Source organism: Acomys russatus, chromosome 1, assembly GCF_903995435.1.
Source record: "Acomys russatus chromosome 1, mAcoRus1.1, whole genome shotgun sequence".
NCBI classification, from domain to species: Eukaryota; Metazoa; Chordata; class Mammalia; order Rodentia; family Muridae; genus Acomys; species Acomys russatus.
Window position 1 is genome coordinate 90,485,063 of NC_067137.1, and position 21,462 is coordinate 90,506,524.

A 21,462-nucleotide genomic window follows, 5' to 3' on the forward strand; every position below is an offset into this window, starting at 1 on the left:
CATTTCCCCTCAGAGAAGTCACCTCAGGGCCTTAGTACTTTGTCTTGATTACTTTGCTATTTCTGTGACAAGACACCATGACCAAGGCAACTTATAAAAGAAAGCTTTCAACTTGGGGCTCGCAGTTCCAGAGGGTGAGTCTATAGCCATCGTGGCAGGAAGCATGGCAGCAGACAGGCGGGCCTGGCGCTGGAGCAGTAGCTGAGAACTCACAGATGATCCACAAGCGGGAGGCAGAGGTAGCTACTGGGCCTGGCGTGAGGTTTTCAAACCTCATAGCCCACCCCCAGTGACGTACTTCCTCCAAGAAGGCCACACCGCCTATTCCTTCCAAAACGGGACCAAGCATTCAAATATATAATAAGCCTTTGGAAGTTATTCTCATTCAAGCCACCATGTGCTTACTGCTGCCCCTGTCTAAAATCCCCTTTCCCCAGATGCCTGTAGATTATTATATCCTTTGTTCATATCTCTATTCAAAAAGCAACCTGCTACTGAGCCTTGCAGACTAACCCTCTTACAATATGGACATCTCGTCTTTGTTTTTGTTTTTGTTTTTGTTTTAGCCCTGCAGATCTCTGTGGACAGGTCATACGCTTTGTAGCATTTGCCTTCTCAGTAGGTTGGCAGCATGTGAGGTAGGCACATGTCTCCATGGGAGTGACAGAACAGCAGCTTCCATCATCGCCCTGCTCTGGTCAGAAGAGAGTGAAGGGTGGAGAAGGTCCAAAGCCCTCAGAGGGGCCTCTTCCCTGAGCTCACTCTCACCCTCCTTTGCCTGTAGGATTTGACTGGAGTCTGCATTTCAAGTGGGAGCAGATCCCGCTGGAGCAGAAGATGACCCGGACCGACCCCACGAAGCCCATCAGGTCAGGCTGCTGTGGCCTCTTGGGGAGCCCTTCTTCCTGGGCCAGGGTCCTGGGGGCTCTTGGGGTATGTGTTTCACCACTATGGCTCCCAAGGGTGCTCAGTCTAGATACTGACTGTGCCTGAGCCCTCAGACCTGCCTGTAGGGACAGAGACCACGAGAGCAACTGAGAGCTGGCCAGGCCTCCTGTCTCAGTGACTCTGCCCCAGGAACTGGGGGCCAAGAGAGGCTCCTGGTTTCCACCTTTCATGATTGCACCTTCGCTGTCTGTACCCCCCAGGACACCCGTCATAGCTGGAGGAATCTTCGTGATTGACAAGGCCTGGTTTAACCACTTGGGAAAGTATGATGCCCAGATGGACATTTGGGGAGGAGAGAATTTTGGTGAGTCAATAAACAATAATAGTAAAAAACACAAGAGCAATACTAAAGATCAGACAGAGAACAGTCTGTACTTGAGGCCCTGGTCTTAAAGATGTGACACTCATTAAGTCATTTAATCATCATAAGGACTCTCTGAGGTAATTGTCTCCATTTTACTGATTTAAAAACAGGCACAGAGAACAATTTGTTCAGATTCACTCAGCTAGACCCAAAAAAAAAAAAAAAATTGTTCAAGGGAGCTTGTGGCCAAATGGCTAGACATGTGTATGTAGGAACACATCTTAACTATGCGGCTATTTCTCTACCAGAAGAGATAGGGAGGTATACAGCAGCAGGGCATATGGTCACATGTACCAGGGAATCAGAGGCCTGGGGGGAAGCCCTGGCGTGGCTCCTTCAATCCTTTTGATTTGGGGCAAATGAAGCCTCTTTAGGACTCTGTCATCCAGAGCTGGTTTTGAGTAGTGAATGAAGCTATGGTAATTATCTCTGTGTATGAGACCATCAGAACCGTGAGGATGGGACCGCCTGGGCTGCCTGGGACAGCAAGAATAGAGGGAATAGTTGGCTCTGCTGCCCTAGAGTGCCACAGTGTTGTCACCAAGTGAGGCTGGAGCCCCTGCTCCAGCACAGGTGGTCCAGACCAGTGGGAGAAGCACTCGACTTTGGGAACCAGTTTACTTACTTGAAAAAGAGAAAAACAAAGAAAGAACTCCACTTCCCTGGGTGCTGGTAAAATAGGCATGAGACTGTGTGTAGCAAGCTAGCTCTCCTTGCCCCCTCTGCAGGGTGCAAATTTGGCCTCCTGTATGGCTGTTCACTAAGGACTCATATACAATGCGGGCCAGATAGGAAGACTGTGGCCACAGGGAAGCAGGTCTGAAAGATGGGGAAGGAAACGCCCCCTTGGCAGGCACCGTGTTCTCATGAGTGTATGGAGGTGTCACCCCTCACCAATCTCTATCTGCTGCTGCCTCCTGCTGGCTCAGCCTCAATGCCTACTAAAGCCTCCCACACAGAGAAACCAGGCAGGGCGTAGAGCTATCCCAGGGTCCTCGGGAGGAAGGGCATCTCTCTGGTCCTGCTCTCAAAGCTCTGCTCACGGTCTCCTTTTCCGCCTGACCAGGTTTCTGGAGTAGTGGGTGGGGCTGGTGGTCTCCCACCCCAGTGTCGCTAGGACACAGGTGATGTGTTGCATTACCTGTCAGACAGTGCCATGTGTGACAGGTGTTCACAGCAGAGCCCCTGAGGGTTGGTGAGGCTGTGTGAGATGTTATGGGGTGGGCCTTGTCCTCTTGCCCCCTCACCAGGAAAACAGGTGCACAGAGGGGCTAGCTACCAGGTGGGAGCAGACCTAGGATGTACCCTCCTCAGATCACTCTGAGGAGTACAGGCGGCGTCCTTGGTAGTAAATTCTGTGAGCTGGGGCACAGTGACCCTTGCATCCTCATCCCATTTCCTGTGTTTGGAGTCCCAGTGACCTGCTTTGTGTCCTGGTCTCAGCCTGAAGGCGGCTTTGGCAAACAGGTTTGCTGTGAAACGGCAGCAGGCCCAGCCGGCTGGAAAAGGCCCAGCTTTCCTGCATGCAGGCGTTTCTCTCTCTCTCTCTCTCTCTCTCTCTCTCTCTCTCTCTCTCTCTCTCTCTCTCTCTCTTTCCAGGCTGGGAACTGACAGAGAAACCAGTGCATGATCAAATAGCTCACTTCAAATACTGCCTGAGGCGATGGCTCCAGGGCTGGGGAACTTGAAAGACAGGGCTAGGAGAGGTTCTGGCCAGGGTTCTGTTCCTCAGAAGAAATTCAAAGAAGTGTCTAGGCTGGCTGTGGCCCGCAGATGGTCAGATGCTCGGCCAATTTTGAGCCCTGAGATTCCTGTCTCTGATGGCTGTGAGCTTTGTATTTTATTTCTTTGCTGAAAGACAGGAGCCACTCACACTGAACCATGCTCTTGTCCCCCGAGACATCCACACACAGGAGCTCAGAGGCCATCTGGAGTGGGGCTGGCAGATCCAAAAACCTTGGAAGTCACCTTCGGGTTTCTTCCTCTGCACAGACTCTGCAAGGATGCCTGTGTCCTTCACCCAGAAGCCTCCTGCTAGCTCCTGGGTTCTTCACAGAAACCCACGCAGGAACTCTACCCTCCCACTTCTCAGGCCTTGTCTCACTCAACAGGCCCTTGTTACCCAGAACCACAAGCCATGCCTGTCCCTCTGGGTTTATGCCGTTCTGGGAAATCCTTCCCCTCGGAATTTCACGGCCTGTGCTTTCAGATCTTTGTCTGTTTCAGATCTCCCCTCTATTGTCCCCTTTTCGGTTGAAAATCATTTGCAAAGCACGGCCTGGAGAGATGGCTGGGTGGCTAAGAGCACTGACTACTCTTCCAGAGGACTGGGGTTCGATTCCCAGCAGCCATGTGGTGGCTCACAGCTGTCTGTAACTCCAGTTCCTGGGGATCCGACACTGTCTTTTGGCTTCTTCGAGTATCAGGCATCCACATGATACGCAGACATGCATGCAGGCAAAACTCCCATACACATAAGGGGAACCCTTGAGTAATCCTAATTGAAAACGCAGCACCCCACCCCAACTCCACTGTCCCTCTCAGCGCCCCCCCACACCCAGCTGCATCTTTCTCCCTTGAATTTATCACCTTCCATATCCTACGTGTTCTTCATATATTCTTGCTTATTTGTAGTTTTTATTTACTGCTTTTGAGTTTTGCCCACCCCCCAGCACACACACATGAGACTCTAGAACAATACACACACATATGATGCCCAGTTAACGTTTGCTGAATGAACTAAAGCATTTCACTCCAGTGTGGCCTGGGCTAGGGAGTGCTCAAAGTGCTTGCCACATATCTGTGAGGACCAGAGTTCAAATCGCCATACCCCACGTAAATGCCAAGATGGTGTGGTGCCCCGCTGAAAGGCAGAGATGGTGAAGCGGGCTGGAGAGATGGCTCAGAAGTTAAGCGCACACTGGCTGCTCTTCCAGAGGTCCTGAGTTCAATTCCTAGCAGCCACATGGTGGCTCACACCCATTTATAGTGAGATCTGATGCCCTCTTCTGGCATATAGGTGTATTGCAGATAAAGCATTCGTGTATGTAAAATAAATTTTTAATAAATTGTTTTTAAAAGGCAGAGATGGGATCTCCACAGCAAGCTGGCTAGCCACAGTAGCCGTATTAATGAGAACCCTGCCTTAGTGAGTAAGTTGGAGAGCAATGGGGGAAGATTTCTGACATCAACCTCTGGCACCATGCTCACACAGACACGCACACACATACGCACACACACATACACACACAGACACACCTGTACCACTGTGCCCACACAGATGCAAACACATACATAACACACACACATACAAATACAAGAAAGAAAATATTGTCTGGCTTGCTTGACATAGTATGAACTTTGTTTCGCAATGTTGCAACTTTGTAGTCCAGTGACCTTGGAGAGGCAAAACAAAACAAAAATGTGTTCAATGATGTGTACCTGTTATCTCAGCACTGAGGAAGGCTAGGCAGGAGGGCTACTTGAGTTCAGGAGTTCAAAACCAGCTTGAGCAAAATAGACCCCCATCCCAAACAAAAACAAGAGAAAGTGGCACACACAGTAATCCAAGCGTTCATGCTTGGACTACAGGCTGCATAGAAAGTCCAGAGCAGCCAGGGATACATAGCAAGAACAAAGGAAGGAATAAAGGGAGGAGAAGGGAGTGAGGGAGGGAAGGGGAAGGGAGGGGTTTGGAAGGACTACAGGAAAGACACAGATACTAGCCTGATTACTGTGAGAATCAGACACTTACGTCATGGTCCATAGTAGATGCTCAGTAAGTGGATGATGGTTTCTGATGCTGCCATTGCCATCGATGATAATGATCATTATTAACAAGTATTAGCCATGTGGGCTGAGGTAGATGAAGTGACCTCACTAACATAACAAAGTTAGTCATCTGTCCCCAGTTCTAACCTCAGCTGTCAATCTCTGGTGGAAGGCGGGTGGGTGCCTGGCAGTTTATGGGCAGACCCAAAGAAACCTATTATTGTGACTAATGCTAATCCTTGGGAGGGGCCCAAGCATCTGGGCCAGGGAGAGTCCCAGGCCTGTCCAGGGACCACAACATATGCCCTCATTAAAACTTTGATGTAAAGGATTTGTATATAAACATCACCCATCAGGACTAGCCAGGCCCAGCATCTATACATCGCAGTGAGCTTCTGTGACTTTAGAAGGTGTGGAGCTTCACACTGGTCTTCCTCCTTCATCCTCCTTTGGCTCTCTGAGACAGGGTTTCTCTGTGTAGCCTTGCCTGTCCTGGACTCACTCTGTAGACCAGGCTGACCTCGAACTCACAGATCTGCCTGCCTCTACCTCTCAAGTGCTAGGATTAGAGGTGTGCACCACCACTTCCTGGCTTCATCTTCTCTTTTTACAAAAGGCTTCTTTTATTTGTGTATGCGTGTGTGCGCATGTGTATTGTGTGTTTGAAGTGTATGTGTGTGTGTTTGAAGTGTATGTGTGTATGTGTTTGTGTGGTGTGTGTGTGTGTAATGTGAATGAAGTGCCAACAGTCTAGAAGAGGATCCCCGAAAGCTGGCATAACAGCCTGATGTGGGTGCTGGGAACTGAGCTCAGGCCCTCTGAAGAGCAGAAAGTGATCACTGAGCCATCTCTCCAGCCTTTTTTATTTTTATTTTTTAATTATGGGTTTTTTTGTGCAAGGAAGGAGATGTTTCCTATCACAGAATAGCCAGCTGGAATTAACATAAGGAATCAGAAAACAGACTAACTCTAACCAGATGGGTTGAGAAAAGGAGACTGATAAGTAGAAAACAGTGCTGTTTCTCTGGAAGGCAGAGTGCCACTTCTTGACACCAGTGGGGACCTCAGTCACTGACAAAAGTGTATACGGCTCTACCTTCAGAAGCAAACGTGTCTCAGGAGGGCCAGGAGTAGCCTGGCACCGACTCCCTGAGCCTGGTACCAGCGAGGAGCCTGAAGTTCCATCGGAGGCCCTCAGAGGTGCACAGATCTGGTCAGGGAGCCAGCACGCTCTTCCTAACTCGTGTGTGACTGAAGCCTCTACACATTGGCTGGAAAAGATGCTGCCATTTGGTGCATTTCTCCTGCCTGTGTTTCTGTCCTTCCGAGCTTTCTCCACTGCTCTCCTGGGTCTCATGCACAGTGTGTGTGTGTGTGTGTGTGTGTGTGTGTGTGTGTGTTGTATATGCACATGTGTGTATGAATTTATGATATGAGCTTGTGCAAGCAAACACCCCATTGTATCTAGCACAAGAGCTCATAGCCCAGCATGTACCTTCAAGGAGACACCAAAGAGAAAGAAACAGATCCCCCGTCCCTCCTTCCCACCATCACCTGGAGGGGGTCCCTCCTCTTCTCCTGACACTGTCATCTCCTGCAGAACTCTCCTTCAGGGTATGGATGTGCGGTGGCAGCTTGGAGATTGTGCCCTGCAGCCGGGTGGGCCACGTCTTCAGGAAGAGGCATCCCTACAACTTCCCCGAGGGCAATGCCCTCACGTATATCAGGTAGGTCCCAACAGGAAACACCCTAGAGGAAGCATGGGATCTCCTCACTCTAGACACCCCCAGCTAGTTGCTCACCACGCACATGCCTTTCTCCATTTGCCGACACAAGTCTGACACCCTGGGTATTTCTGGCGGCAGAGGATGAAATTGGAGCATTGTCCTTGGGTCTCTCTTGCCTTGAGTCCCTTTCGCCACAAGTCTTAGACAGATGGCTGTCCTTCCTCTTTGAGCCTCAGTTATTGGCCATGGCTGCCAGTGCCCCCCACATTGACTTGGGCTGGTATCCAATCATGCATGTTGCTAGCCACAGAGTACAGGTTGGTCTCACAGGAGAATGAACAGTGCGCTGGAAGACCATCCCATGACCATGGTCCTGATGGAGCAGCTGGGGGCAGGGGGAGCTGTCCTGAGTAAACATCCTCTCCTGCTAAGGGTGTGTCTTCCCCTCATTAGCCACGCTGGTTTGCGTAGGTTGGAGCAACGCTTTCCACATCCGACTAATGAATGGCCTAAAGTACTGTCTGACTTCTCCTACCCCATTAAAAAAAAAAGATTTATTTGTTTTTTCGTTGTATGTATGGGTGCCACATGCATTCCTGGTGCTCTAGGAGGCCAGGAGAAGGAGCCAGGATCCCCTGGAGTTACAGTTACAGATAGTTGTGAGCCACCATGTGGGTGCTGGGAACTGAACCCAAGTCTTCTGTGAGAGCAACAATCCATCTCTCTAGCCCCTCCCCCTCAGCCCATTTGTATAACAAAAGTCATATAGATTTACTTCCTACAGACATTCAGGCAGGGCCAACACCAGTTTTTATAGGCAGATGATATTTACCTAACACGTTTGTGATGGTCACTCTTTGTACTATTTAAGAAGAGAGTGAAACCCATCTTCACTCATTCTCTCTCCCATTTGCCCACTCTTGAAAAAGCAACTGTTGCATTAAGGCCTTTGAGTAGAACTACCTGCTCCTTGTAGGTTGCTGGTCTACTGTGCTAGGCCTTTAGATACGTTATCATCCGTACTTTGTACGTAGAGACCCACTGCCCACCAGTTTGTTAGAGTTTGTGTTAGAGTTGCGCTCCTCCAGCGGCGGGACCCCCGGCGCTGTGTCACAGCTGTCCATCCTTGTCAGCATAACTAGCCGTGGTCATCTTCTCAAGGCCGCCTCACTCTCCATTGTATAGAAACAACTCCCTACTGAAGGGCATCTATTTTGCTGCCAGTGTGTTGCTAAGCAGCTGTTCTTGTGTGTGTCCCTTTTGCCCATATATCAGGTCTTTCAATAGAACAGATTGCTCTGGGTGGAGAGCCTGTCACGGGTCCCGGCAGACCATACTGACCCGCTTTGCCCCAGCCAGTATTGTTTTGCCTGTGTTGCTGGGATTCCTATTGCTCCCTTCAGCGTGGAGCTCATCTTCTTTTTTCTTAAGTCTATGAGTTCAAGACCAGCCCAAGGTAACTTCTTAAGAGCAAATATCAATAGGAGTAAAAGAGGCCTGCAGTTTGAGCTCAGTGGCAGAGTGCCTGCCTTGAGGCCGTGAGGCCGTGGGTTCAGCCCCCAGCACCACATTTAAACCTGTAAGAGCTCACACTGACCCTGTCTTGGCTCTCCCCTCTCTCTGATGACTGGGCTTTGCTCTTTCTCTGCTTTAGGAACACAAAGCGCACTGCAGAGGTGTGGATGGATGAATACAAGCAATACTACTATGAGGCCCGGCCCTCAGCCATTGGGAAGGCCTTTGGCAGGTGGGTCCCTCCAACTCCCCTGTCTGCCTCCCTCCACCCATGCTTGCACAGCCCAGCAAGTATGAAGTAGGCACCCAATGGGCAGCCGCTCAGTCGCCCTAGTAACTGGTCCTGGCTCTTCTTGGTTCTCCGGGCCCTGGGAGGGAGTGGGATGCACTGCACGGATGCACCCTGGTGGTCCTGCATGCTTTGTGGAGACAGATGAAGAGAAGTTTCTCTGTGAAAGTTGAGAGTGTAGCTCATTCCAAGCTGCCTTCAGGAAGAGAGGCATCCGGGGTAGTAGTTAGGACAGGCTTGTCTGCAAAGGACAATGCAGGTCTGCCTCCACACCCTTCCAAACTGTGATCTGCCAGCCCACTTTCCTGTGATGACCATTGTCTAGTTAAAATTTAAAAATGCAGGTGGATTATGACATCAGTTTAGTCAATCAGCATCAGCATTTTAAAAGGGGGGGGGCACGGCAGTGGTGGCACACGCCTTTAATCCCAGCACTTGGGAGGCAGAGGCAGGCAGATCACTGTGAGTTCGAGGCCAGCCTGGTCTACAAAGCGAGTCCAGGATAGCCAAGGCTACAGAGAGAAACCCTGTCTCGAAAAAAAATAAAAAATAAATTAAAATCTCAATCGATTTTACCAATGAAGACTCAGGAGCTAGATGCTGGGGTGAAAACCTGCCAGCTCAGAGAGGCAGAGAAAGCACCCAGCTGACCTTCCTACTCAGCTTATGTCCCAGAAGGAAAAAGCCAGACTGTCTTAAATACCCTTCTTTCAATGTCCTTTCTTTCTGTTTAATCCCTGTCAGCTGGTTGCTTGCTCGTCTCTTGACCTAGGGTTAACTTTATTTAATCCTTCATACAGAAAGCTCTTGAATTAAAAATGAGTGCTAATCCCAGCGCTCGGGATGCAGAAGCAGGTGGATCACTGTGAGTTCAAGGCCAGCCTGGTCTACAAACCGAGTCCAGGACAGCCAGGGCTACACAGAGAAACCCTGTCTCGAAAAAACAAAAAAAAAAAAAAAAAAGTGTACTAGGGCAGAGCCACACCACAACCACCTGCTTACAATAAACAGAAAGCTCTTAGATTAAAGGTGTGTGTTAGGACTGAGCCACAACAAACAAGAAACAGGTTTTTATAGTTTACAATCTTGGGGTTCACAGTGGGGTCAAATATCCTGTAACACCTACCCTGGCCTAAGTACTATATGTCCCATGTCCCTCTTTGGTTCACACACACACACACACACACACACACACACACACACACGCAAATAAAAAACCAACCAAGTTGAGCAGTGGAGGCCTCATTTGCTAAGATAAGTGGCTACGAGGGTCCTCAGATGGTGGCCTTTGTCATGGGTACAGCTGAGGAAGCTCATTAGAGGGATGCAGCTTGCCAGACTCCTGAAAGACGTTCCCAGCTCGCCCTTCTCATTAGACCCTTCTCCTAAACTGGAAGGTGATGAAACCCTCTACCTTCTGCAAAAAATGAGGACAGTTGGGACATGCTAACAGGAGTCTTGCGGAGTAAGAGGCTGAGGGTAAAGTGTGGCCCTGTGAGTTCAGGGATGGAGAAGAGGGCAGAGGGAATTCAGGAGAACTGAGTGTTCTGGTCGGATGTTAGTACTACCTGAGATATGTGGGAAGGCGGTGCTAGTCTCCCTCTGTGGTGTTCCCCATGTGCTCCCACCCGCACCCCACCCCAACTGCCGACTCTCGCCCCCCACCCCTTTACCCCTCCCCCCCCCCGCATCTGCCTCCCCACAATTCGGCCCCTTCTTACCTTTGGCTTTCCCTTCAGTGTGGCCACGCGCATCGAGCAGAGGAAGAAGATGGACTGCAAGTCCTTCCGTTGGTACCTGGAGAATGTCTACCCTGAGCTCACGTGAGTTTGGCCCCCTTCCAGGGTGGGGCCCAGTGACAGGTGATGCCCTGAATCGGCATCCTCCAGATGCCTGGGTTCATCTTCCCTCTATGGGAACAGGGGAACCTTACCAGGAGTTATCGGTCAGGCATGATAGCGCCGCGTTTTCACCAGACTGCCTTCCCAACTAGAAATGGATATTGTCTCCATGGGAAAACAACACCCATTATGCAGCCGAGGCCACGCTGCTTCCATCACCTTTGACCCTGATCTCCCTCTCTCTGCTGGAAGCTCATCCCAGGGAGATAAAGTCATCAGAGCACAGGACTGTTGACCGCAGACCCTGTGAACCATTTCCCTGTGGGAAATGAGACGCAGCTAAGTGCTTAGGCCAGCCCCGTGGATCACTGATACATCCATTTAAACAAATATTATGCATCCTTTAGTATGTAATCACAGAGACTGAAAAAGCACAGGGAAATGTTTGCTCTAGCAAAGAGGAAGCAAAATGCAATGGGGCTTGTGGCTGTGTGGGCCCTGTGCTCTGAAGGGAACTGACTGAGGTAAGAAAGTGGCAGCCAGCCGGTGGCCACCCAGCTTCCTTCTACAGGATTCTAAATCCTTTCTGGTGTCTTGGTCACACAGTTCATTTCCTCACCGTGTTTCAATTTTGGCTCATTTGTCCCCTCCTCAGGGACACTTTGTCCAAACCCTAAACTGACAGCGGAACCCTTCCCTGGCATTCCTCTGGGACCTACATCAGCATCTCACACACACACACTAGCTGGTTAATTTGATGCCATCTCCTGCACTTGCCTAGAAGCTCCCTGAGGCAGAAGCCATCGCCTGTTTTGTCCACGGCTCTCCTCTGGCCCCCAGAATAGCGCCTATCATAAAATAGACACCGAGTAGACGGCTTTTCAAATGAACATTTTTGAGTGACTAAATTCTAGTGAACTAGACTTGGTGATGTCTGGAGTTAGCCTCTTTCCTCTACCACAGTCACCGTGGGGAGCCTGCTTGTTCCCCTGTGGCTTCTTGCTCACAAGGATGTTGTCCTGGCTTTCTGGGGCATTCCTCCACCCCTCACTGCCTACAAGTTCTGCAAGGAGAGAAATCTCTGTCCTCTCAGCGCATGGCTAATGCCTAGGAAGCCCCCACTGTTAGGTTGCAGCCAAGTCCTGGAAAACAGCTAAGATGCTGAACCCAGATAATATAACTCAAAGTTCCAAATACAGTCTGCCTGAAGAGCAGTGAGCCCAAACTGACTGCCGGAAATGCCTAAGAAATCCCTGAGCAACAGTCCAAGCTACACCAGCCTCCTTGGAAGCAAGTTGGCAGCCAAGTAGCCTCAGTCCCTCTGGCCCCTAACTGAGAAGCATAGAACACTGATTCAGGAGATTGCAGTAAGTGAGCAACTTCCTGACGTGCCAGGAGCCCACGCTCCTTCATGTGGCATTTCCAAGACACCGAGGAAGGGAGTGTGGGAATGTCTTACCCACTGTCAAGGTTCCATCATTCCGATGGCATTTTGGACCTCGGGCCAGCTGAGGAACCTGTCGGTGAGGGATACTGGGGAGATGGAAATGGGCCTTTCCTCAGACCCTCACTCTAAAAGAAGAAGCGCTCTACCCCAAATGTGGGTCCATCCCAAGATTGGCCAGTGCATTAAGTGTGCCCTGTTAATTGAGGAGAGTGCACCTCCGGCTGTTGGTTCTGTGGCTTCTGCTTGTCTGGCCGACTCAGCTCCAGGGCAAAGGACAAAGGGGCCAGAGGTGGGTCAGATTTGTGTCAGTGCTCCTCCACACAGAGATCCTTAGGTTTGCCGGCGTAGCTCAGATGGTCACCACAAAGTCTGAGAAGGCTAAAAGAGCTTGCACTTTGCTAGGCTGGCCTGTAGTCCTGGCGCAGCTGTGCTCTGTGCCCAGGCCTAGCTTCAACTGGCCTTAGCAGCTGCCGATTCATCACTTTTATTAGGACTGTCCCAAATAGCAGTGCAGAATGCATCTCACCTTTATAAGGTGCTAGGCACATAGTGGCCATTGTAGACTCATTATAATAACTTCAAGCAGATGGCAGGAAGCATTCTAGCCAAAATAGAATGCTAGGACAATTTTCTGGTAGGTGGAAGCAAGGCAACTTGAGCCGTGGGTGCCACTGCTATTTCTACGACAGCATTGTACGGTCTAATGACAGCTCCTCTCAGAGGAGAGTCACTGGGGGAAGCAGGTACAGACACAAAGGGCCACCCGTAAACAGGACAGCTTGGCTGTGCCAGGGAGCTGAGGATGATGATGAAGACTGTCACCTGGGCCACCCAGAACCGCTGTCACAGGGACACATCAGGAGCTGCATCTGCTCCTGACATTGCGCCTGCCCAACCCGAGTTCCTTCCACATGCATCACTGAGGAGCCCCCCACAGGGCCGATGTCCCCTCATCTCTGGCAGCTGATCCGCAGGCACATGACGCAAAGCAATAGGGGTTGGGCAGAAGAGCGGAAGGGGAAATTGGAATAGCCCTGCACCGCCTGAAGCATTCCCCTGGAGCACAGTTCTCAGTTCTCAAAGACACCCCTCCCCACCAAGGAAGGTGGCTTACGTTCATGCAGAGAGGGAAACTGGCACTTCAGGAATAGTGAAGCTTTTCCTAACAGGAAGTGCAAGCTCAGCTCCTTCCCAGTGGTTAGAGAAACAAGTCAAGTGATGGGGTGAGCAGTGGGGAGTGCAGCTACCCCTCAAGGCAGAGGGTGAGTGTCCCTGGAGTGCCAGCTCAGGGAGCCTCGTCTCCCCATTTTTCTTTTCTTTTCTCTTTTTAGATTTATTTGTTTGTTTGTTTGTTTGTTTATTTATTTATTTGAGACAGAGTCTCTCTGTGTAGCCTTGGCTGTCCTGGGCTTACTTTGTAGACCAGGCTGGCCTCGAACTCACAGCGATCCGCCTGCCTCTGCCTCCCGAGTGCTGGGATTAAAGGCGTGCGCCACCACGCCCGGCTCTTTTAATTTTTATTTATTTATTTATTTGGATTTCTTTATTTATTATTTATAGTGTTCTGCCTGCATGTAATACCTGCAGGCCAGAAGAGGGTACCAGATCTCATTATAGATGGTTGTGAGCCATCATGTGGTTGCTGGGAATTGAACTCAGGACCTTTGGAAGAGCAGCCAGTGCTCTCAACCTCTGAGCCATCTCTCCAGCCCTGGTCTCCCCCATTTTCAAGAGATGCTGGACTCAGGCTTTACCCTATGACCTTAAAGGTTTTAAGTGTGTGTATGTGTGTGTGTGTGTGTGTGTGTGTATGTGCGCGCGCGCGCACGTGCAGAAGTGCATTCATGTGTGGCTGTCAGAGAAGGGCCAGAGCTGGGTATCTTCTATTGTTAATGTTCCTCCTCATCTCTTGAGACAAGATTTTTCACCGAACTTGGCATCTCCCAGTTGACTGTCTGGCAAGCAAACAGAGTGTGCCCGTCTCCACCGACTCCCTGCACTAGGGTTACACATACAAGTGACCAAGCCTGGTTTTATGTGGGTACTGGGATCTGAACTCAAGTCTTTGTTGCTTACATGGCAGACACTTCCTCAACAATGCCACCTTAGGCCTTTAAGAATATTTTGTTTTATTTATTTATTTTGGTTTTTTGAGACAGGGTTTCTCTATGTTATCTTGGCCATCCTGAACTTGCTTTATAGACCAGGCTGGCCTCGAACTCACAGAGATCCGCCTGCCTCTGCCTCCCGAGTGCTGGGATTAAAGGCATGCACTACCATGGCTGGCTTTTAAGAATATTTTAATTGATTGGGGCTGGAGAAATGGCTCAGTGGTTAAGAGCACCGCCTGCTCTTCAGGAGGTCCTGAGTTCAGTTCCCAGCAACCACATGGTGGCTCACAACCATCTATAATGAGATCTGGTACCCTCTTCTGCAGATAAAGCACTCATATACAATAAATAAATCTTTTTAAAAAAAGAATATTTTAATTGACTGATTTAATGTGGGTGAGGACTCGGATTCTCGTGTGGACAACTTGCAGAAGTCAGTTCTCTCCTTCCACCACGTGGGTCCCTGGGATTGAACTCAGTTGTCAGGCTTAGCAGCAAGTGCCTTTATCTACTGAGCCATCTTGCCAACCCTCTCACAAACTGATTAAAAGCAGCAGTAACCCCTCTGTGTGCATCAGATGGAATGTATCTGGTGGCCTTTCTTCTGCCCAGGACCTGCAGTTGCACCTTCTGCTCCAGACCTGTACGGCGACTCTGATTCTGAAGGGGAGTCCAGGTGGTGGGTACACACCAGGGTGTGTGAGAGGAAGTGAAGGAAGCTCTCCAAGGCTCCCTGAGAGCAAATCAGTTCTGGGACCCCATGGGCTCTTGGACAGCCTAGGGAAGACCTGCTTTGGCCGAGATCCTGTAAAGGTGCACACACATCAAGTAATGGCAGACATGTCCCCTCCCAGGGCCCAGGCTCTCTCTGGACAAAGGCACTAGGGAGCAGGGAGCATTGGCTGGGGTCAGGTTCTGAGCATCCCTGGTTCCCTGGTACTTTGTAATGGATGCATAATATCTCCCAAAATCAGATATTCAAGCCTCGGTCAGCTGCAGATGGCAGCCCCCTAGGTCTGCTTCCCAGAGGACATCAGTGTGTGTGCACACGCATGCATGTGTTTAAGCATTCACCTGGCACATGCAATGTTTTTTTTTAAAGATTTATTTATTTATTATGTACACAGTGTTCTGCCTGTATGTGTGCCTGAAGGCCAGAAGACGTCACCAGATCTCTTAATATGGTTGTGAACCACCATCTGATTGCTGGGAATTGAACTCAGGACCTCTGGAAGAGCAACCAGTGCTCTTAACCTCTGAGCCATCTCTCCAGCCCCCACAATGTTTTAATAATGCAGTAGCTTGAAGCCTTTCTCAGCAGGAAGCTGAGTGTTTCCAGGTTTCCTTTCAGAGGCATTTTTATCCAATGGGTGTATCTAACCCATCCCAGCTGCCAGGTAACCAGAAATTTCCAATGCTTTCATTATCAGTCATTCAGAAACGAATATCTTTTTTTAAAGATTGAAGCCGGGTGGTGGTGGCGCACGCCTTTAATCCCAGCACTCAAGAGGCAGAGGCAGGTGGATTGCTGTGAGTTCAAGACTAGCCTGGCCTACAAAGTGAGTCCAGGGTAGTCACGGCTACACAGAGAAACCTTGTCTTGAAAACCAAACAAAACAACAACAACAAAAACCTGTATACCAGAAGAGGGCACCAGATCTCATTATAGATGGTTGTGAGCCACCATGTGGTTGCTGGGAATTGAGCTCAGGACCTTTGGAAGAGCAGTCAGTGCTCTTAACCTCTGAGCTTTCTCTCCAGGCCCAATATGAATACCTTTTAACACACCCAGCTTATTTTTTTAATTAAACTCCTTAGACTAACATTCTTGAGTCAAGGGCATGCATTTTTAAGGACTCTGAGGTTTAATTCCACACTTCTGTCTCCCAAAATTTAACTAATTTCTTTCTCTCACAGGTGGAGTAGTAACACAGGTGTTCCCAACACTGGGCATTGTTACACACACACACACACACACACACACACACACACACACACACACACACACACACACACACAATATGGGAAACAAACAGTGGTTGCTCTCTAACATGCGTTCTTTAATCACAGTGAGACTTTCCAGTCAGCCGCTCCAAAACCATCCCTTCCCTGTTATATTGAGATTGGGTGTTTTGTTTTTTTGAGACAGGGTTTCTCTGTGTAGCCTTGGCTGTCTTGGACTCACTTTGTAGACCAGGCTGGCCTTGAACTCATAGAGATCTGCCTGACTCTGCCTCCCTGAGTGCTGGGATTACAGGCATCTGCCACCATGCCTGGCTTGAGATTGGGTGTTGAAGCTACCTTTAAACTCCCAGGTGTCCGCTTCTGGGTTGAGGAGTCCTATGAGTCAAGCCTGAGTCTTCTTCAGGGTCCCCTGTGTCTCAGGCCAGGCCTCCAAGGTAGTCCTTGGGACTCCCATATGAAGCTGTTCCTATGTCTTCTTACAACCCTGTACACACACACACACACACACACACACACACACACACACACACACACACACACACACACCCTCAGCCTGCCAGTCCCAGAGACCCCAGTGACTGTGTGCTGCCTTCTGGAGTAGCATGAGAAACAGCCTGACATGTCTGTCTCCTCAGTGTCCCTGTGAAGGAAGTGCTACCTGGTGTCATTAAGCAAGGAGTCAACTGCTTAGAGTCCCAGGGCCAGAACACAGCTGGTGACCTCCTGCTTGGAATGGGGATCTGCAGAGGGTCTGCCAAGAGCCCTCCTCCAGCTCAGGTAAGCCGCTTAGGGCTCTCAAGGACAGGGCTAAGGACAGAACAGACGCCAAGAGCGCTGGCCAGGAGCGGGGCTAGGACTTCTCTCTGCTCTGCTCGGTTCTGTCTTCTCTTTCTACACCCTCCATAAATCTCCTTCCCAAGGCTCCTCACAGTTTGCTCCTGCCGCAGGCCCAGCTCTGTGTCCTGCGTTTCCTCCCCACCCCCCAATCCCCAACCCCCGAAACAGGGTTTCCCTGTGTAGTCCTGGCTGTCCTAGATTTGCTTTGTAGACCAGACTGGCCTCGAACTCACAGAGATCCATTTGCCTCTGCCTCCCTGAGTGCTGGGATTACAGGCATGCGCCACCAAGCACAGCTCCTCACTTCCTCTTTTAAAGGAAGAAATGCTGCCCAGTTCTATGCTGGAGTACAGTTTAGATGTGTGTGATAGGCTGCAGGTCTCCAGGACTCTGTGCACATAGTGGCATGCATTCGTGCCACACCCACATCAGCTCTTTGGGAGGTCGTGGAGAGAGACCCCATCGTGGATCTAGCTAGGTCCTCATCTTAATATTTGATTATGAACATTTTCTAGCATCAAGCAACATTGAAACTCTCCTTTAGCTTCTACAGTTATTCGTGAAAAGCCTGGGGAAGTCCCTAGTCTCTTTTTGCCTAACCACCTGTCTACCCATCATCTGTCCATCCGGAGCTGGCCTTTCCCTGTCTTGCAGGCGTGGCTGTTCAGCGACCACCTCATCCAGCAGCAAGGGAAATGCTTGGCTGCCACCTCTACCTTAATGTCCTCCCCCGGATCCCCAGTAATACTGCAAGCATGTAACCATAAAGAAGGCAAGCAGGTAAGGCACAGATGGCCAACTGCCCCCAAGGGACACCGAGCAGGGGTGGCAGGGCAGCTCCAGCTTGGGACGCATGCTTTCAGACAAGCTGTCTGGAAACGGGGATGTGCCGAGCCTCCGGCGGCGTCATCTAGGTCGGGCATATCATTTCACTCGAGCAGACGCTGCAGCTAAGTGTTTGTTTAACATTAGCCCTGCCAGTCTGAGGGCAGAGACAATTTGTCTTGTTAATGCTGCCTGCCCCGCCTTTAACTACCAACTACAAAGCGCAAATAAGAGCCAGCTCTGACACCCAGACTCGGCTAGGCGGTCCACGTCAACAGTTATCACCTAGCCGCCTCCTCTAGCCACTGGGGAAGATAGTTCTCAACTAGCCTGTTGTGCAGTGAGTGACACGGGCCCCCTTGACAGAGGCTATCAGCTCCCAGATCTGGGAAAGGGTGGAACTAGCTAGGATTTAAACCTAAGTCAGTGTGATGCCTAAGCCCACAGACTTAAGCCAGAACGCGGTGAGGGTTGCGAGGCTGCTGGCTCTCTGGGAATCTGAGGTTCAGATACAGCGATTTGCAAGCTCACATGACTAGCATCAGGATGTGTGTCCTAGGAAACACATCAGGAAAAGCCTGATGCTCTGAGAAGTGTTGTCACCTGCCCAAGACATACAGCAGCCAGTGACAGAGCTCTGAACACTAGATTTCAGGAGTCAGCCCCTCTCTTTGCTGCTACACTCCTCCTGGTTAAAAGGCTTTCAGTACAGCCATGCCCCAGGTCCCTCGCTCACACATTAATGGGCTGCAGCACTGCCAGAGGAATCTACAGGTGCTGAGACTGGGCATAGGAGAGTGCCTGAACATGTGTGGTGTCTGCACAGCCTCAGAATTGAGTGGCTGGGAGAGTTGGTGAGAAAGACTGCCCAGAGCTTCTGGCTGTAAGTCAGGATTCTGCCAGGGGGCTAGTCATTTGCTCATTCACCGCTTCCCTGTACCAAGGCATGTACAGATCATGTACAAGAAGGGAGTGTAGGGCTGGGGAGATGGCTCAGTGGTTTAAGAGCCCTGTCTGCTCTTCCAAAGGTCCTGAGTTCAATTCCCAGCAACCACATGGTGGCTCACAACCACCTATACTTTGATCTGGTGCCCTCTTCTGGTGTGCGGGCTCACATGCAGGCAGAACACTGTATAAATAATAAACAAATAAATCTTTAAGAAGGGAGTGTAGTTTGGCTCCTAAGGAACCTGGTAAGGGAGGTAAAAGGAGCAGCCGCCACATTGTGGAGAGCTGCACACCAAGGTGCTATTAAGCCTGAGCAGCAAGGGAGGCCCAGTCCCTTCTCCTGGGAGAGGAGAGGCCATAGTATCCCCAGCTTGACACTGTTGGAGGTTTGGCCAATGGAGTCAAATGTGAGGGGCTCTAAGAGCAGTCTGGTACCCAGAGGGAAACTGGAGATGCAGGTGTGCGAGTGGAAGCTAAGCCGACTTTTGGATAATAGCCCCTCCACAGTTGGATGCCACTCGTCTCTGTCCCCTAGCTGCACAGTGAGAACACAGACCATCGCCCTCGGAGCTCTGTGGGCTCCAGTCTCATGGTCGGGAGCTCTGTCACCTCGTAGAAAGATAAGGTGGATATAAGAAAAGGGACATGGCTGCACGGGAGGAAAGTAGGCTACAGAACATTGACACCTATTGCTCTTTAGTCTCCAAACCTGGGCCTCGGCTTGCATCTCTTCTTCCATGTCCCAGATGACACACCGTCCTCTGTCCAGGCCTTTCTGAACTGTTCTATAGCAACAACTTTTCCCTCCTTACCTTGTCAAACTTGGGAAAAGAAAATGCTAGGATCCCCTTTGTGACTCTGCCATAGGAGGACAGGAGTCTCCCACCCCCACCCCACTGCGTGAACTGTGACTACAAAGGCAGTGGCCACTCCCAGTTGAGGGTGTAGGTACTAGGACTCCTGATTATAGGCTAGGCATGGCATGTAAGGTTCCAGGAAAAAAAGAAAGCCTTTTTCCCATAGAAGAGAGATTCACCTAGACCAGGGCTTGCTAACTTGGTACTTGCAGGGAACTGGTGGGGAAACACCTAGGGGAGAAAAGTCAAAACCAGGTTGTGATTCTGGGGAGCTGGAGAATGGGGCGAGGGGGGGGCTGCAGGGAGAGCCTCAGACCAGCCAACTGATAGAAACTGGGCCTAGTGTCCAAAGAGGAGCTGGAAATGCAGATTTTTATGTGATAGCTAAGCTGGGTTTTAAAACAATACGGCACAGGCCAAATAAAACACAGCTCTGGGTTGGACACAGCCATGGGCAGTGTTGCTTCGTCTGTTCTATACAATAGCTTTGTGCCATTCTACAGAAAGTGAGCACCCAGAGGACACAGCCTGCCTTTGTTTGGTTGGTTTTTGAGACAGGGTTTTTCTGAGTAGCCCTGGCTGTCATGGGCTCGTTTCTTGTAGACCAGGCTAGCCTTGAACTCAGAGATCAGCCTGCCTCTGTCTCCCTCCCCAGTGCTGGGATTAAAGGCAGCGCCACCATGCCTGGCTACATAGCCCGCTTTAGATGAAGGTAGGTAAGGCCTGGGCAGATGGCAGCACACTGGTTAAAATGATTGCTGTATAATCTCGAGGGCCCCCAGCACCCGCATAAGAGGCCGGGCTCAGCCTGTGACCTCAGCCCTTGGGAAGAGGCCACAGGAGGATCCCTGCAGCTTGCTGGCCAGCCAGTCTAGCTGAATTGATGAGCTCTGTGTCTCTTGAGAGACCTCGTATCAAAGAATAAGAATGATAAAGCAAGACACATGACATCATCCTCTGGACTCCAGGCCTGCACATGCTCACACACATGTAGGGTGTACATATGTGTACAGTTACACAGATACATGTAAACAAACAAATGAGCGTAGTGCCTCCCAGGCATGTGCAGCATTGGGTACACACATGTGAAATGAAAGTACAAGACTACTTTTTGTCCCTGTGCTGGGCGTGGAGTGCAGCCTTTTGCGTGTTGGGTAAGCACTGTGCCACCAAGCTCCACCCCCAGCTCATACCTTGTTATTTCTAATCATTTTCTCCTTCCTTTCCCCTCTCCCTTCCACCCAGAAATGGAGAAGGAAAGGCTCTTCCATCCAGCATTCAGTCAGCGGCCTCTGCCTGGAAACAAAGGCTGCCCAGCTAGTGACCAGCAAGTGTCAGGCAGATGCCCAGGCCCAGCAATGGCAACTGTTGCCACACACATGATGGATGCCCAGGCCCAGCAATGGCAACCGCTGCCACACACATGATGGTAGCCCCCAGCCTCCTGTACCTTCTGCATGAGACTTGGGGACTGGAAGGGGTTAGGGTGGGGGAGCGTCAAGCGGGCTGTTTCCCATCTCCTCACGTTTCTACTGGCTCATCAGTACACACCCCTCCCTACCACACGTTTCTCCAAAGCTAGTTCAGGACGGGTGCAGGGGTGTGCCCTGTGCCCTCTGTGCCACTGCAGTCGCCCTGGGAGGGGAGCTGGTTAGTATGCAGCTGTCCTGGGCAGGGACTTGGCAGCTGCTCTTGGCCCTTTTGTTTTCTCCCTTGATCCTTTTGGGGCCCCAGATGGAAGTGATGTGTGGGCCTTCTCCTTGTTGCCTAAGGGGGGGCCAATTGGGTTCTGGGGGGGGTGGCTAGCCTGAGATCAATACAAGAGGACAGGTGACATCGTGTGTGAAGAGGCTGAAGGCAATGGCAGCTAAAGTACAGGGAGGGTGGAAAGGCGCAGTCCAGTGGGTGGGTGAGGGAGGGATGCATCCTAGGAGCAGAGGATAAGAATTCAAAGAACATGGGTAGAGAAGCCACTGCCTGGGAAGTACCAGAAAACCAAAGTCTCTTTCCAGGACAT

At 50.5% G+C, this 21,462-nt stretch overlaps 1 protein-coding gene across 1 annotated transcript in view; it reads left to right on the forward strand.

Annotated features, from left to right (window-relative positions):
- Galnt16 (polypeptide N-acetylgalactosaminyltransferase 16) overlaps positions 1-21,226 on the forward strand; it is an 82,530-nt gene extending 61,304 nt beyond the window's left edge. Inside the window, exons 8-15 of the mRNA XM_051148396.1 lie at positions 785-869; positions 1,149-1,252; positions 6,684-6,810; positions 8,465-8,557; positions 10,354-10,437; positions 16,614-16,755; positions 17,470-17,595; positions 20,691-21,226. Of these exons, the coding sequence (XP_051004353.1) occupies positions 785-869; positions 1,149-1,252; positions 6,684-6,810; positions 8,465-8,557; positions 10,354-10,437; positions 16,614-16,755; positions 17,470-17,595; positions 20,691-20,828 (899 nt within the window). The 3' untranslated portion in view covers positions 20,829-21,226. The remainder of the gene's footprint in view (positions 1-784; positions 870-1,148; positions 1,253-6,683; positions 6,811-8,464; positions 8,558-10,353; positions 10,438-16,613; positions 16,756-17,469; positions 17,596-20,690) is intronic.
- Positions 21,227-21,462: the final 236 nt, after the last annotated feature.